Below are 15,897 nucleotides of genomic sequence, written 5' to 3'. Positions count from 1 at the left end.
CTTCAGGTGAAACCGTCACAGCAAATATCTGTATCAAGTGAAGAGAAGTCCCAAGAGGCACGACCTTATATACTGGTTAAGGGGAGAGGAGCCAAGATGGGCCGCGGGAGAGGAGGAGCTGTGAGATGATCAGTACTGCTGCTGGAACTGAGCCTTTGTAATGTAGATGGCGGAAGTATATAAGCCAGCTTTTAATTTCATTTTTTACCTACGTGACTTTACCGAAAAAACTAAGATTACGAGGACTTTACCCGATGTTCGCTGTGGGTCCCCCGGGAGCAGCGCTGGAAGGGGATGGCGTGACCCTTGTAAGACTCTGCGCGGTATTCCCACCCCCTCCACCCCCCCAAGGATCTGAAGCCCAGCAACCTGGCTGTGAATGAAGACTGTGAGCTCAAGGTTAGCGGCTGTTGCAACAACAACACCTCCGACGACTACAGATGTTGTGCACTTCATATATATATACAGTAGGCTCTCGATTATCTGCGCCCATGATGGGGAGGACAGCTGCGGATAATGAAAAATCGCGGATAATCCAAAAATATACAATTTTCCACGAATCTATGTGCCTAAAACCCACTAATGTAGGTACACATTATGATTGAGTTCAGTTTAGTTTGTGAATGAACGAAAACAATGATTGCTCGATCAATTCACGAGCTCGGTGATAATTCAACTTTCCTGCTCCCGAGCAGAAGACTCGGCCCACTCTGTGGACAGCAGCAGAGCCACACCAATCAACATCAATCCAACTCCGCCACCCCCGCTGTTGTAAAGATATGCAACTACTGTACTGTAGAGGCAATCGCGTGGATTTCAGATTAACCGGAGCAACGTATTTGTTCGGTTTAAGCACGTGACTTGTCATCAACATTTCCAAGAATAACAATGTATAACTGTTTTCTAGATTACTAATCTGGGCTTAAGGGACAATCCACGGGTCATTAATTTTTGTCAATCTCAGGTGCGCGCATTTAATCCGCAAATCGGATAAACCGCACGTGGATTATCGAGAGTCTATCGTACTTTGCGCGCGTGCACCTCTGCCAGTGTGCGGCATCACCTTAATCTGATGAATCGTGGTCAGGGACTCAACACGGCCACTCTTGTGACATTACTACCTTGATGGTACGGACAGGCGAAGCTTTTTTGTAACGCCTAAGAGGCCACGGGGCAGAGATGTGGCGCAGTGGTTCGCGCGCACCACACTACGAACCGGGAAACCGGGGATCGTCGTTACGAGCAGAGCTGGGTTGTCTCATTATCTAAGTAAGCGATCGCCTACTATCGGCTCTATCATTCGATTATTACGTCGCTTTTATTTTTTTCAAGGCAGTCCTGGGATTGACTAAATATAGCAAAGGGTGAACAAAGTCCAGTGGGCAAACAAAATCAAAATGCATTGGGAGAAGCATCACGGTGACATCTGTGGAGCCTGAGGCTCACCAAGGAGGGTTCCTGCAGCGTTCAGATATTTGGGTAACCCTTGGGTGAATGTTTGAAGTGTGGGACAAAACCAGAGTGCCTGGGAGAAAACCCACAGGCACGAAGAGAGAGCACTTTTTTACTTGGCGAATGGTTTTTACACAGAGCACCAGATACACGGGAAAAATAAATACATAATTGCATGTATACGTCGATGTTATGTGATATAGGTCAGCACAAACAGGTTCAGTGAAGCCACCTGATGCACTACAGCCTCAAGGCCTTCTTTGTAGCCTCGTGGATTTTCCAATTTCACGAATCCGCGACCCACCAATCCTTCGCCACCCAGAGTAATGGATGAGTGGCGTGTGTGACCACGCTTGGCTCGAAACACGCGGAGTGCTTCTTGTTGCAAACGTACCACAATAACTCATACTCTTAGTTCTTTCGGTAAAGTCACGTAGGTAAAAAATTAAATTAAAATTAATAAAAACAATAAAATCACGACGTTTCGGAGGCAACACAAGCTTCCGTCTTCAGGTGAAACTGTCGCAGCAAAAAATCTGTATCAAGTGGACGTCGTGATTTTATTGTTTTTATTTTTTTTATTCATTTTAATTTCATTTTTTACCTACGTGACTTTACCGAAAGAACTAAGAGTATGAATCCTTGCAGTCACGAAAGCTTCAAATCTAGAATGAACCACAATAACATCACTGACCATCTTACCAGGGAGCTATAAACCATCGCTCGAACTTCGGTCATCCCCTTAGCAGCGGCAGCGTTTAGGCGAGCCGTCGAATAAAGACGGTGGCCGCCGCATCGCGCGCTTTCGGATGCGCTTGTGCGGCAGTCGTGAAAGCTCTTCATTCCGATATTAGCAAGCCACTGCAGCTGTGCGCTTTTAAGTCATTTAGATTGAAAACTCATTCCTTCCCCCGCCGCACCTCCGATTAGCACGGTGCAAAATAAGTTCTACATACACACATACAAACTACTATACACTACACTATACATGACCACACACTACAATACTATACACTAGAGCACTATGCTAAATTGAAAACGCATTTCTTTAGAACTGCTTGTTGTGTTTAGTTTGTTGTCCTTCCCCCGCCGCACCTCCAGTGAGAGCGGTTGGTTACGTACGGTGTTAAAGAAGTTCTACATACACACATACTTACCAAGTCTCTTCAATAGCAAAATACAAAGGACCCCCCCCCCCCCGCTCCGTCCCCCCAAAGCCTAGACAGGCATCAACTCTGATCTCGCCCTAACACATGGATTCGGTGACAGCCACCATGCCAAGAGGGTGGGTGCGGTGATCCGTTGGTTTGGATCTCGCCGTGGAAAAGTTGATTGGTTTGGGGTGTGGGGGTGGGGTGGAGGTGCAATGTATTGATGTAGAGCTGCGACATCCCATTGTTTAAATAATCGATTGTCGGCTCCGTATGTCGACTGATTGGATAACTCTAAAACAATTCTAAGAAAAAAAAGGTCGCGCTTGTTTTCTGGCACGCCACCGGACAGAAGGTGATGGGCGAGGCTTGGAGATGTCACCTACATGACCAGCCATGTGACACTAGCTGCAGCTTGCAGGGGGTTTCCCACCTGCGGGGGACAGCTGCGATAATCTAAAGCGGTGGCTGTTAACCTGCGGTGCACGCTGCACCCCCTTGGGGTGCCAGATGCCCTTTCTGGTGGTGCGAGTCGTGACCAGGTTGTTTTTTAAGGTAAATCCTCGAAATCACAAATGAAGCACGGGCACCTCAATGACATCTTACTTGGTTTCATCAAACCTACGTCTTTATTAAGATTATTTTTATTTTTTACGATTCAGAACCAAAGGGGGGTGCAGGCTGCATTAAAGGTGAAGAATCACACTGCTTTGATTTAAAGCTTTCGTGACTGCAGGGATTCATATTCGTGGTTCTTTCGGTAAAGTCACGTAGAAGGGAAATAATAAAATAATAAAACAATTTTAAATACAAATTCTCACGACGTTTCGACTGCAACACAAGCAATCATCATCAGGTGTGTTGCAGTCGAAACGTCGTGAGAATTTTTATCGTTTAATATTTTTATTATTTTATTATTTCCCTTCTACGTGACTTTACCGAAAGAACCAAGAATATATAACCACACTGCTGTAAAGCAGGGGTGGGGAACGTCTGGCCCACGGGCCGTATAAGGCCCGCGAAATAATTTGGTCTGGCCCTGCCAAGGCAACCGCATTACTCGAAATTCAATAAATCTAGGCGCTTTTTTCATAGCAACATGAATGTAATTTTGTATGGCCCACGAATGATGTTATAAACATCCAAATGGCCCTCGGCAGATAAAAGGTTCCCCACCCCTGCTCTAAAGGAACGGAGGCTCGAGGAAGCTGACCGCGAGGAGAGCAAGCGGTCGATTGAAACAATTTCTAGTCGGATTTTCACTCTTCAACGTTCTAATCGTGCACCAGCTCTGTAAAGAAGGGTGGCGTCGACGTGACAAGGCCCCCTGGCGACGCTGTCTCCGTATAGATCCTGGACTTTGGGTTGGCGCGGTTGACGGACGAGGAGATGACTGGCTACGTGGCCACTCGCTGGTACCGCGCGCCCGAAATCATGCTCAACTGGATGCACTACAACCAGACCGGTAAGCTACGTGGCGTGCGCCGAGTTCACACAGCCGCTGCGTCAGTTTAACACGTAGTAGTAGGAGGAGTAGTCGTAGTGCTGTTGCGACCAATATTTATCCATGAGAGAGGTTTTTTTTGGGTTCGGTCGTGTGAATATAAATGTGTCGTTAAACCCGCCACCACCCGACGCAGCCAATTGGTGAGGTTTGACACATGAACGAAACGTGCCGATTGGTTACCAGTTCAGCACACCGCTTGTGTGTTGGAGAGTAAACCCACAACATTTACAATTCGAGTCCCGTGACATTTCATCGGTAATTACGACGAGCATCATCAGGCGATGGCTAGAATTGTCTCCCAACACACCGGTGTGCTGAATTAGTAACTTTAATTGGCTGTGTCGAGTGGTGGCAGGTTTAACGACACATTTATATTCACGCGATCTAACCCCCAAAAAAACTCTTTTGGAGCCATCGCGTGTGCTGTGTGCAGTGTTCAGCCTGTGCGGTGTGATACGATCCACGTGTAACAAACGCGTGGTGCGTTGTGACCCATATGATGTGCGGCACTGTGTCGTGCTGCTCGTGCGATGCGGTGTGTCCCATACGACATGTGGATCGTGGTGTGTTGCGGTGACCCTGTGATGCGTGGCGTGACCTCCGTGATGTGACCAGGGGTGTCCGTGGCATGCGGCAGGGGCGCGATGTGTAGTTTATGCGCAATGTGTTGTGACTCATGGTGTGACCCGTGTGTGCTGTGCGTGTTATGACCTGTGCCGTTTTCAGTGGACATCTGGTCTGTGGGCTGCATCATGGCTGAACTCCTGACCGGACGGGCACTTTTCCCTGGGACTGACTGTATCCTTCTAAAACCTGCTTCTTTTGAAAGGGGGGGGGGGCGGGGGGGGGAAACGTTAAACGGCGTGCGTGCGTGTGTGCAGGTGGCTGGCTGGGTGGTCCCCAGGGGCCTTATCTCATGCCAGAGAGACACCGAGTGGACAACCACTGTGGGTTGGGTGTGAATGTGACTTTCAGCTGCACGCGGTTCAACTGGGAGTTGGTGGTCTCGGCCTAATGGATCGTCGAGGGCTATGTAAGAACCACGTCACTTAAAATTAGTTTTTGTAGCATGATTGTCATTAATTCCGGCTCTAAGGCATTCACGTTTTGGTTCGATTGAAATTTCACCGTCTGCAGGGAATCTAAAACTCGTATCTCCTAAAGTGGCTGTTGAAGTTACTTCCGAAGTATTTTTAAAAACATCATCTACCCGTGCCATTCTCCAACACAGGGCAGTGCACCGTTCCCTGTGAGAATGTGAGTGTCGTCATCCTACGATTACGCTGACAGTCTAGTGGGAATATAATTGTGAGAAATGTCGGCGTTTCAGTACGCGTCACCTCTGCTGGAACTCGCTTGTCTCAGTGGCCCACAAGCCTCCTGATGCCGGCAGCACAGAAGTCTCGTGGTTCATCCGTAAGCCGCGACTTTATTCAGCATTGTCATTCATTCGCAGTTGCATCACTTCTTCTTGGTTCTTTCGGTAAAGTCACGTAGAAGGGAAATAATAAAATAATACAAATAAACATAATTAAATAATTTTTTTATGTTTTATAAAATAATTGTATTATGTTTTATTTTTATTATTTTATTCTTTCCCTTCTACATGACTTTACCGAAAGAACCAAGAAGATGAATCCCTGCAGTCACGAAAGCTTTAAATCGAAAGTTGCATCACCGTCAACCGCCTTCCACTCGGCACTTCTCTCAGAACGTTGCGTGGCCGGACGTCTGAAGGGGCAAGGTCTGGGCTCCCTGTCATGCGTTTGCAGAATGCCCCCAACCAAGCTTTCCCGACAATTCCACGGGTGCTGAAACGCCACTCTGCCCCATTTCTCCGCAGGCCACACGGCATTTCTCCCGAATATCAAACCTTCGCATTGTTCTCCAGCAAGTCGCAGAGCAAGCGCACCGTGGTGACAATCTGTCGGCGTTTATTGAAGGCAACGGTTACGAGACTCCCTGCGTGTCGCTAAAGCGCGTTGCCGTCGTTTCTGATGGGACGTTGTAGGGAACGGATTTTATCTCTTTCCTGGAGAACCTAGGTTTAGTGCACAGAAAGTACTCTGAGGCACCCGAGCGTCAAGGGCGCTATAGTATCAAAAGATAAATCATCGCCGAGGTTGACGTTTGATGATGGGCGAGAAGGAATTAAGCACCAAATCAGCAGTTTTCAAGTTCAAGTTTATTTATTGGGTATAGCCCTGTGAGCCATTCGGCTCTTGAATCGGGTGCAACCACAACAAACAAAAAACAAAAACATGAACAAAAAAACATCTTAAAGTGAACATGTGACTGAGTGCAAACAGAAAATCCAAGAAAAGACAGCAAAATATTGCAGAAAAAACACCGTACACCAACGCTTCGGGGTAAGTATGTATGTTGAACATCTTTCGCACCATACGTAACCCATCACGCTAATCGGGGGTGCGGGAGCAGCACGTTGAATCGCCCGTGACGAGTTGACTTTCCCAAAGGTGCGTGTCTCCCGTTGCGCCCAAAATATTAACGGAGGAACAACATTTTTACGGGATTTGCTGTGCCTTATCACCCAAGATTCCTGTGTGAAGGAAAGCGAATTTCTGTCTCGCTCCATCACAGCTGATGAAACTCGAAACCCCTCACTGAACCAGAGAGTGAGCACGTCAGCCAATAATGTAACCGTGACTTTACATCGCATCTCGTATCAAACAGCTGAAATGGCATCCATACGGCGATTTTGTATCTCGAATTATATTGGCAAATGTTTTTTTTAAATGTATCCCCCGCGTGAGTAACTTTTAACATGGCCCTGAAGCCATCAGGTCCCCCGATAATCACGTGGTAGACCGGCCCACTGGGCATTCTCAACACGCACGGCCCCTCGATGTCCTTGGCTATAGAGTGACGCACGAGTGTAAATTTAGTTGTGATTTTTTTGTTGTTGTTGCGCTATGCAAGTGTGGCTTGCCAAACGAGTCTAACTTGCGGGTGCGCCTGCATAGGGCGCGGCCGAGACGGTGAATTCACATTTCTCTAAAACTGCTTTCGTCATCCACGCTGGGCACAAACGACAGCAGAACAACCGATGGGCATTATTATTTTTTTGCAAAACAACCTGCAGTTGGTGATGGAAAAAAAAATATGTCAAAACAAACGCAACCCCCGCAATTGCACGCCCGCCACGAGCTGGGCAGAACGGAAGGAAGGGTCTCCACTCGAGGAAGCTCTCGAGCAGTGGTTCTCAACCGGGGGGGGGGGGGGAATACGTAGACCCCTGGGGGTACAACGTGGCAATGTTCCCGGGGGGGGGGGGGGTACGTACTTGTGGTGATTTATAAATGCGTGAAATTATGTCGCTCGTGAGAGTCTTTGGTGACTAATCCTGTATGAATCGGCCAGTGTAAAATAACTCCCGATGAAATTCAAATCCTTGTGGTAACCTAAAACGACATGAAAGGCTTTTCTAAACTCACCGATCGTAAACAACGTGGGTTACCGAGAGTAACCAGCGAGCGCGAACAAATGACGCCACTCTTGCAGAGTGTCCGTTGAATTTATTTTTGTTCCCTTGCAAGTTGCTAGCTAGTTAGGATACCTCACAAAATGGACAAATGGTTAAAATATTGGTGCTCAATATTCATACATTTATTTCTCAACCAAGTTGGGTCCGGCAAGGGTTGGTTGAAGCAAAATTCAACAACGGGGTCACAGTAGCCAAAAAAGTTTGAGAACCACATTTTTGGCACAGTAGCCGCTGCGCTAACCGTGAGGTGGAATGATAATAGCCTCCATGCCCGCCAGAATCGTTGCTCGTGCATTCAACCTAGCGTTTATTCAGGAAAGCCGCACCGAGTCAATACTTTTTTGTATGCAATAAGTTGTTTTGGCCATTTCTGTGGTTTTTGCTATGAGTTGGAGGTAATCGTTGTGTACAAATTTACGATGCTCATCGGGGATTTGTGCTGAAAGCTCCGTGCAGACTTGTGCACGAACCCGCTTGCTGTGCTGCCTTCTGGCCAGCTCACACCTCAGCGGGGGTTTTTTGAGAGTTTGGTGAATTTCCACGGGGATCCCTCCCCAACCCTCGCCCGATTACAGGCCACATGCCACCATTCACGCCGTTTGCCTCCCAACGTCTGGCATGTGCGGCGTCCATTCGTGGTTCTCGTCGTCAGCGCCGGTCATGATCGATCCACTGCTGGACGGAGGTCTCAAGTCGGCTACCCACTTGCAGGACATGAATGTTTTTGTGGTCACCCACGTGCTCCGTTTCCTTGACACAGAGTGGCAGACATCGACCAGCTGAAGCTGATTATGCAACTGGTGGGGACACCTGGCCCTGAGCTCATGCAAAAGATTTCCTCGGACTCGGTGAGTGGGAAAATACTGTGTGTGTGCATGCGTGTGTGTGCGTGAGCATGCGTGTGTGTGCATCTCGGTCATCTCAGTCAGTTGACCCGTGGCACCTGGGTCTGCCCCGTGACCTCCTGCCAGCGGGCGTTCGACACTTCACGTGGCCTCAAGGTGCACATGGCCTGGCACAAGCGTCGTGGTGACGTCACCGCCACTTAGTGGCGAATGGCGGTTGTTGTGTGCATCTACTGGTCATCTCAGCCGATACATGGCACCTGGATCTGTCCCGAGACCTGTCAGCGAGCCTTCGACATTTCGCTTGCCCGCAAAGTGCACCTGGTCTGGCACAGGCGCCGTGGTGACTTCACCGTCACTCGGTGGCACATGGCAGGTGTTGGTATTGGGGGGGGGGGGGGGGAGCGGTAGTGCAGCGGTTAGCACGCTGCGCTACGAACCTGCTGACCCGAGTTTGATTCCTACTCGCGACCAATGAACCGGTCCTGGGCCTACCGTAGGTAGACTCAGCCTCAAGTGCGGTGTGTCAACATCGTGTACTAGGGAGACAAAGGCGGCCGGGCGTGGTGCTGGCCACCGACCCCCTCGCGTGCCTATATAAGTGCCGCTCGCTAACGGCACTTGCCCCAAAAGTCTGCCGAGGCTATACGGTGGGGGGCATCTTTGTCTCTTGTTGCGATCGGCCCTGCGGGTAAACTTCACGGTCTCTTGACACACGCCACCGGTTGTCTCGTGAAACCCGACCTGATGGCCGAAACTTTTTTTTAAGTGCTCCCATTAGCAGCACACGCCGAGGAGCTGCCAAGAGAGGGGTGTGGGGTGGGGGGGAGGCCTCAAGTTCAGATTGCACGGCGATGATAAAAGTGAGGTGGAAAAACCAGGTCGAAGTCACTCGGCCGGCGCGGGAGTCCGAATGTTACTGGGCGACCAGCTGGTGTCAGTGTCGTCTCGACCGATCAAGTTTGTTCAGTTTAACCCGGCGAGAACCGAGGATAGCCTCGATTTGACCTGGAAAACCCTGAACATTGGCCACCTGGGTAAGAACCATGAGTCCTAACCGCTAGGCCGTACGGGAGCTAATCGTGTGGTGCATCGACGAACCTCCCGTGCTCCTCGCAGGCCAGGAACTACATCCAGTCGCTGCCCGTGATGAAGAAACGCGACTTCCGGGACGTGTTTCTCGGGGCGAATCCCAACGGTGAGTTTTCTTTTCTCCCCTTTTCACGATGAACAGCTTCGTCAGTTGCCGCTGCCCGATTTGCGTGGAGGCAGTTTTTCGCCGATTTCTGCCTCATGGCTGGGGTCATATGTAGGACAACCTCGCCAGACGCGCGTGTTTGATCGAACGCGCGTGGTTCTCCGAATGCGCGTGGTTTATGGTTTACGTCGTTTTACTTGATGCGGTCTGTTTTCCGGAACATGGTGTGGTGTGGGGGGGGGGGGCGGTGAGGTGTCAGCCATGCGCGGTTTGACGTCACTCCGGTGGGCTACGTACGGTGCGTAGGAAGTTCGACAAACATACCTGATTGCTAAGACGGTTGCTCCGTAGGCTTGCGGAGGTGAGAGTGCTGCACCCGTTGGAGAGTACTGTGGTGTGAATTAATCATCTGTGACAACGGTTTGTTTACCATGGATCTTTTGTGTTTTCGTTCGATGATGTAACACAACTACACTCAACACTTGCGCACAACGCAAATGTTCAAAAGACAAAGATTCCCCGTATAGCCTTAACAGACTGCTGGGGCAAGTGCTGCTAGCGAGTACCTATGAAGGCCGGCATGGCACACGAGGGGGTTGGGTGGCCAGCACCACGCCCAACTGCCTTTGTCTCCCCAGTGGTGATGTTTTTACACACCGCACCAGGTATTCATTTAAGTCCGACGACCTCGGGGAGGCCCAGGACCGTTTCAAGTAATCGAACTCAGGTCGGTGGGTTCGTAACGCAGCACAGCGCTAACCGCGACTACACTACCGCTCCCCCACAAACGTTCACACACATTGCTGCACGCATCCAGCCGCCCACTCGTTGAGGACAACAGTCATACTGAGGCCTAAGTGGCGAATCATTGACGTTCCAAGTGGCAGCGTTAGGGGCGAGAGTCGGGCTGGGAGCTCAGTGTCGGGGGGGCGAGTGTGTGAGTGCTGCGGTGCGGTAAGAGTACTGGAGAGGAGGGGGGGGTTGTGTTGAGGTGAAATTGAAAGTGCGCACACACACACAAAGAAATGGAGAGCGACACTGAATCCTTTATTACAGCGGTTCTCAGCCGGGGGTACGCGGACCCCTGTGGATACACGTTGGCAATGTCCCACGGGGTAACGTGAGGTGGATTCTAAACGCGTGAATAGTCACGTGTGAATATGCCGATATAAAATAACTACGATAAAATGTAAATCCGTATGGTAACCTAGTACGATATAAAGGATATATAAACTCATTGATCCTAAACAATGTAGGTTTCCAAGGGTAACCAGCTAGTGCGAACAAATTACGTCACGCATTGTAGAGCGTCCGTTGATTTTTTTTAATTCGCTTGCAGTTACTTAGCTAGTTAGGATACCTCAGAAAATAGACAAATGATTAAAATATTGATGCTCATTATTCATACATTTATTTCTCAGAACCATGTTTGGTCAGGCAAGGTGGGAGGTGGGGGGGGGGGGTACTCGCTTGAAACTAAATTCAACAAGGTTGAGAACCACTGCTTTGTTAGAATATAAGGGCACATTTTTTTGTATTTTAGTGAAACAAAGTGGGAGGGGCTTGATCATTTCAGACCTAGGAACGCAATCCTATTCTTCCCATGAGGTCGATTATTTGTTGAACTTGGATTCGCTCGACGCAGCATCTTCCAGGAACATGATCCCCCCCCCCCCCGCGTTCGCCGAGGTTTTCCCGTACCGGTGATTTCACCGCTTTCCCACCAGATTTTTGCAAAAACTTTCTCCCACCACACGACTTGAAAGAGCCCATGCCCCCCCCCCCCCCGTCCGATTAGCAAATCGGTTGACTATGTACGGCGTGAAAGAAGTTCAACATACATGCATAATTTTCTTGTATTTTCAGTTGGGGTGCAATGAGTCGCCTTTTTTCCTCTCTTGGGCATTCAATATTCACGGTATTGTGAATGTAATGGTACTTAAGCTGCAAACACTAGACGCAGTTGTAACATTTTCAGCTGATTGATCGACTGTAATCCACTCATTGTCCTGGCTCCACTAACGCGGCTTCCCCTTTGACCTTGCGCCCACCTTTGTTCGTCCCAGCGGTGGAGCTGCTGGAGCGCATGCTGGTGCTGGACACTGAGCGGCGCGTGACGGCCAGCCAGGCGCTGGCGCACCCGTACCTGGCGCAGTACCACGACCCCGAGGACGAGCCCGAGGCGTCGCCCTTCGACGAGTCGCACGAGAACCGACTGCTCAGCATCGACGAGATCAAACGTGGGGCTCACACAGCCGCACACACAGCCGCACGCACAACCGCACACACAGCCGCACGCACAACCGCACGCACAACCGCACACACAGCCGCACGCACAGCCGCACACACAGCCGCCTGCACACCAAAGCCCCCACCCATGGTTAAACTGGGTTCTCATGTGTAGCGAGTTTGGTGGCCAAGTGTAATGAGTTTGTGGAATTACTTTGTGTGTGCCCATGATTCACTCACAAAAATCTGATGAAATTTCGGTTTTTAGTTCATTTGGTTACATTTCATCTTAGAATGTAAAGCATAAATTTGATTGCCATGCCACAAACATTTCATCGCAGCACGGCATGTAAGAGAGTGGCGTCTCCTACTTAGCATGAAGGTTGACACTGGGACATATCTCCGTAGCTCTAGGATGTCTGTTTCCACGGCCCGTTTGTAACACGCAGCGTGATGCACTGTGCTGTGATAATTCTGATTAGATTTTTCTTCTAATGACTTGGCCCCAATTGGACTAAACTGTGGGGGGGGAAATTTAAAGAGAGCGCAAAATGAATTGTCCCTGGTGCCTAATGCCCATGATGTCCTCCTTTTCCCCCACTGCTTCCGATCCATTGCACCGCAGAACTGGCCTTTGAAGAGATCGTGAATTACGTTCCGCCAGAGACGGACGACATGGATATATAAGTGATCTGGCGCCTTGGAGAGCGGTGAGGAGGAGGAGGTGGTGGTGATGGTGGTGGGGGCAGGGTGGGTGGCATCCTCGCAATCTCGTCACCGCCGTGGGCCCCTTCCTAGAGGCGCGTCCAAAAATTCTCGGACTGGAGTTTGTGAGTCGGCGGCGATATCCGTGACGTCACTCAATTCTAATTGGAGGCCGATGCCAAGACCCCAGTTGTCATCGGTCAGGGAGCGCAGGTGGGCATTCTTCTTCTTCCTCCTCCTTGTGCAAGTAACGAAGCAATAAAGGCAACAACGGGAACCAGGGACCCCGATAACCAAGATGACGCGCAGGCTTCAACATCGCAAGCCACGCCTGGCGCGTGCTATTTATTCGAGTCGATTCACGGCGAGGAGGCTTTCTTCCGTGGCTCTAACCTCCCAGGGCGCGCTTGGGAGATGTGTGCGAGTGTGCCCCATGTTGAAAATGTACCCTCCACGGCTAAACGGGTGCGAGGGATTAAAAGTGGTGGAAGCACGTTGATTTCACCGCCGTTGCAAATCCGCTTAGAACGCTTGATTTGAGGAAAGTGGGCCGAAGAGAATTCCTGGAGAAAACGCCGACCACCCTCTCCCCCCGCCCCCCCCCCCCCACTTCATTAGAAACATCTCAAGAACCCTTTTACACCACCCAGGGTCAGTTACAGCTCAGAACTGGAGAAATCTGCTGAGAAGACTTTCGGTCAGCGGGGCTACAAAAGTCACCCGATTCGAAAAGCAATAAAAAAAAGCCATAAACCAACCAACCACGGGGATGGGCAGTGGTGCCATCACACGTTGGCTGCTGCTCTTTTTAAGTGCCTTACATGCTTGCCACGTCCCCTGCACGGCCCCGCAGCCGGCATTAGCGGATGAGCCGTAGCGGTAGGAGCGGGCCTGCTCTTATTCCGCTGCCGTGGCACCATTCCTGTGTAAAGAAACCAGTCCCGTCCCACGATTAAAGGGAGGTTTATTTTTTATTTGTTATTTTTACATGACATTATATTCACAATAAAAATGGTATATTTATCCTCACGGGCTGCTGATATAATACATAAAGCAACGTAAAGGTATTTGCAGCTAGTCCGTCGTGTGGGCGACACTTATGTGTTTTACGCCGATTGAGGCACATCGGCAGCAAGCCAGTAATGCAATGAATGTCCGGGGAGCTGTGTTATAAGCGTGGAGACCACAGCAAGCTGTTGCAACAGATACGTGATACGTCGTGTCTGTAACAATGACTTGGAAAAATGTTTATGAACGCACTAAGAGACCCAGATGACCTTCGGCTGGTGTGTGGCCCCGAATACCGAACGTGGTGGTTGACATCCATCGCATGTTGTCGTGCACGGCGCACAGCCCACACAGGTCACTCTCCCAACTGATGGGGAGGAGGAACACGCTTGGTGGTAATGACGACAGTATTACTACCGTGTCGGTTTTCCAGGCAGTGCCGTTACTCACCTGCAATGTGTTTTTTTTCCGAGTTGTACCGCGCGGTGGCTTGACGTATCGATCGATCGCTCTCTCGCTCGGACGCCGCATTTGGGAAATTTCACTCGCTGGACGGCATTTTTTTTGAAGGGGGGCAACTAAACACGCGAAGCGAAACGTCCGCACACCGTGCTGAACAACACCGGCGGGCAAAACCCGGGGAGCTTTTGACAGTGTTGCCGCTGCATTAGACGCGGTATGTCATATGCATCGTAGGCGCGCGGGGGGGTACCGGCTGGAGGTGATGTGGGTGCCAGGTTTATTGAAGACGTCCTCTGCTACGCCCGAGCATGTCGTAAATCGCCCCAATCGGGGCACTGAGCACCGGAAATGAAAAGTGGAACAAAACCTAAAAAGGCCTCGGTGCTCAACATGGGGAGAAGGGGCAAATGGTGAGGGAATAAAATACACCAGCCACGAGCCTTACTAAAAGCCCTAACTAGTTCAACCCCAACCAATCCGCTAATTGTGCTAGCCGTTGCCCTAATCAATGTACTTAGCCCTATGCAACTCGAACCAAGGAGCAACTATCAACGTGCACCAACTACCCCCAACTAACTAGACCCGCACCTACGATTAGCACGGTTTGGCTACGTACGTATGGTGCGAAAGAAGTTCAACGTACGTACATAAGGCAACCGGCCGCTTGTACGAGCCCCAACTCTAGCCAACTAACCAACCACGAGTATGACCTCTCCCCGTGACTGCCTCTCAAAGTGTCAACGCCACCTCCAGTGCTTTACAACGCCAGGCCCCCCATCTTCACCGCTTTTCACTTCTGGTGTTGGCCGGTGCCTCACAGAAGGGCGGGGGTGTGTGGGGGGGGGGGGGCACAGCCATCGCGTCAAGTTGTGTTATGGTTCTCTCAAAGAGTTTTAAGAGTATTGTACATAATGATATTTTGTCTTAATTACCGTTCATCTGTATCATTCTTATGTAAGCCGCTCATGATTGCCCTATTCGTGTTCGTCTGTTCGTGTCGTCGGCGTTTTCATCTTTTTCCAATTGTGTAAATACGGTCGGCAGCGACGCTCCTCATCCGTCTATTATATCATTAATAACAGAACTCTGTCATTGTGTAGTTTGCGGGGCCGCTGTCGATTTTAGGCCGAATAAAAAAATTCCTATCGTTGCTTAATAAAAACAAAAAATATCTCAAGGGAAATGACGGCGATCCGAGTGCGAAATCTTCTTTTGCCAGTCTGCAAATGCTGCCACAACGCCACGTGAAAATGTTGAAATTGGGCAAAGTGAAATCCTGATTTACACTCGCTCCACGTGGCTTGTAAAACCACTGCTGTACGCAGGCCTATCCATGCTCTGGTCAGTCGTGGGGTTTTGCAGATACAAAATGGGACCTTTTTGCCAGTATCAAAGCATTAAAAAATAACCAAAGGGTTTAGCCTTCATGGCAATAAAACAGGAGTAATGTTAAGATGTTCAAACGCCAAATAGAAGCCTTTTTGCAAAGAATCAACGATTGCATCAACCACACGTACACGTGGTCAATGCAGACTTGATTCTTTGCAAAAAAGGTTTCTATTTGGTTGGTGTTTGAACATCATACCACCTGCTCCTTTATTGCCAGAAAGGGGGTTAAAACCTCTTATTTTTTCATTGGTTTTTCTGTGGCCATACTTCACCACGCTGGTCAGTGCGGGTTGGTAAAAGGGGCGGCGGATCAAGGATCAGTTCTTGTTTAACTCGGTTCTTCCTTTGGCCGTGGCGAGGAATCCAACTCAGGTGACCGGGATTAATCGCGAAGTGCCCTACCTCGCCCGGTATTTAGATAGAAGTTGCAACAAAATTCAATGACA

The 15,897-nt window shown here is 49.7% G+C and overlaps 1 protein-coding gene across 1 annotated transcript in view; it reads left to right on the top strand.

The window, feature by feature from the left end:
- The window catches only part of LOC144731850 (mitogen-activated protein kinase 14-like), a 43,196-nt gene extending 27,948 nt beyond the window's left edge, over positions 1 to 15,248 (top strand). Inside the window, exons 6-12 of the mRNA XM_078613135.1 lie at positions 352 to 399; positions 3,954 to 4,068; positions 4,837 to 4,908; positions 8,384 to 8,463; positions 9,580 to 9,658; positions 11,725 to 11,898; positions 12,513 to 15,248. Coding sequence (XP_078469261.1) covers positions 352 to 399; positions 3,954 to 4,068; positions 4,837 to 4,908; positions 8,384 to 8,463; positions 9,580 to 9,658; positions 11,725 to 11,898; positions 12,513 to 12,574 — 630 coding nt within the window. The 3' untranslated portion in view covers positions 12,575 to 15,248. The remainder of the gene's footprint in view (positions 1 to 351; positions 400 to 3,953; positions 4,069 to 4,836; positions 4,909 to 8,383; positions 8,464 to 9,579; positions 9,659 to 11,724; positions 11,899 to 12,512) is intronic.
- Positions 15,249 to 15,897: the final 649 nt, after the last annotated feature.

This window comes from Lampetra planeri, chromosome 40 (assembly GCF_965212315.1).
Source record: "Lampetra planeri chromosome 40, kcLamPlan1.2.h2, whole genome shotgun sequence".
In the NCBI taxonomy this organism is placed as follows: Eukaryota; Metazoa; Chordata; class Hyperoartia; order Petromyzontiformes; family Petromyzontidae; genus Lampetra; species Lampetra planeri.
The sequence above is the reverse complement of the archived record's forward strand: the minus strand, read 5'-3'. Positions and strand labels throughout refer to the sequence as shown.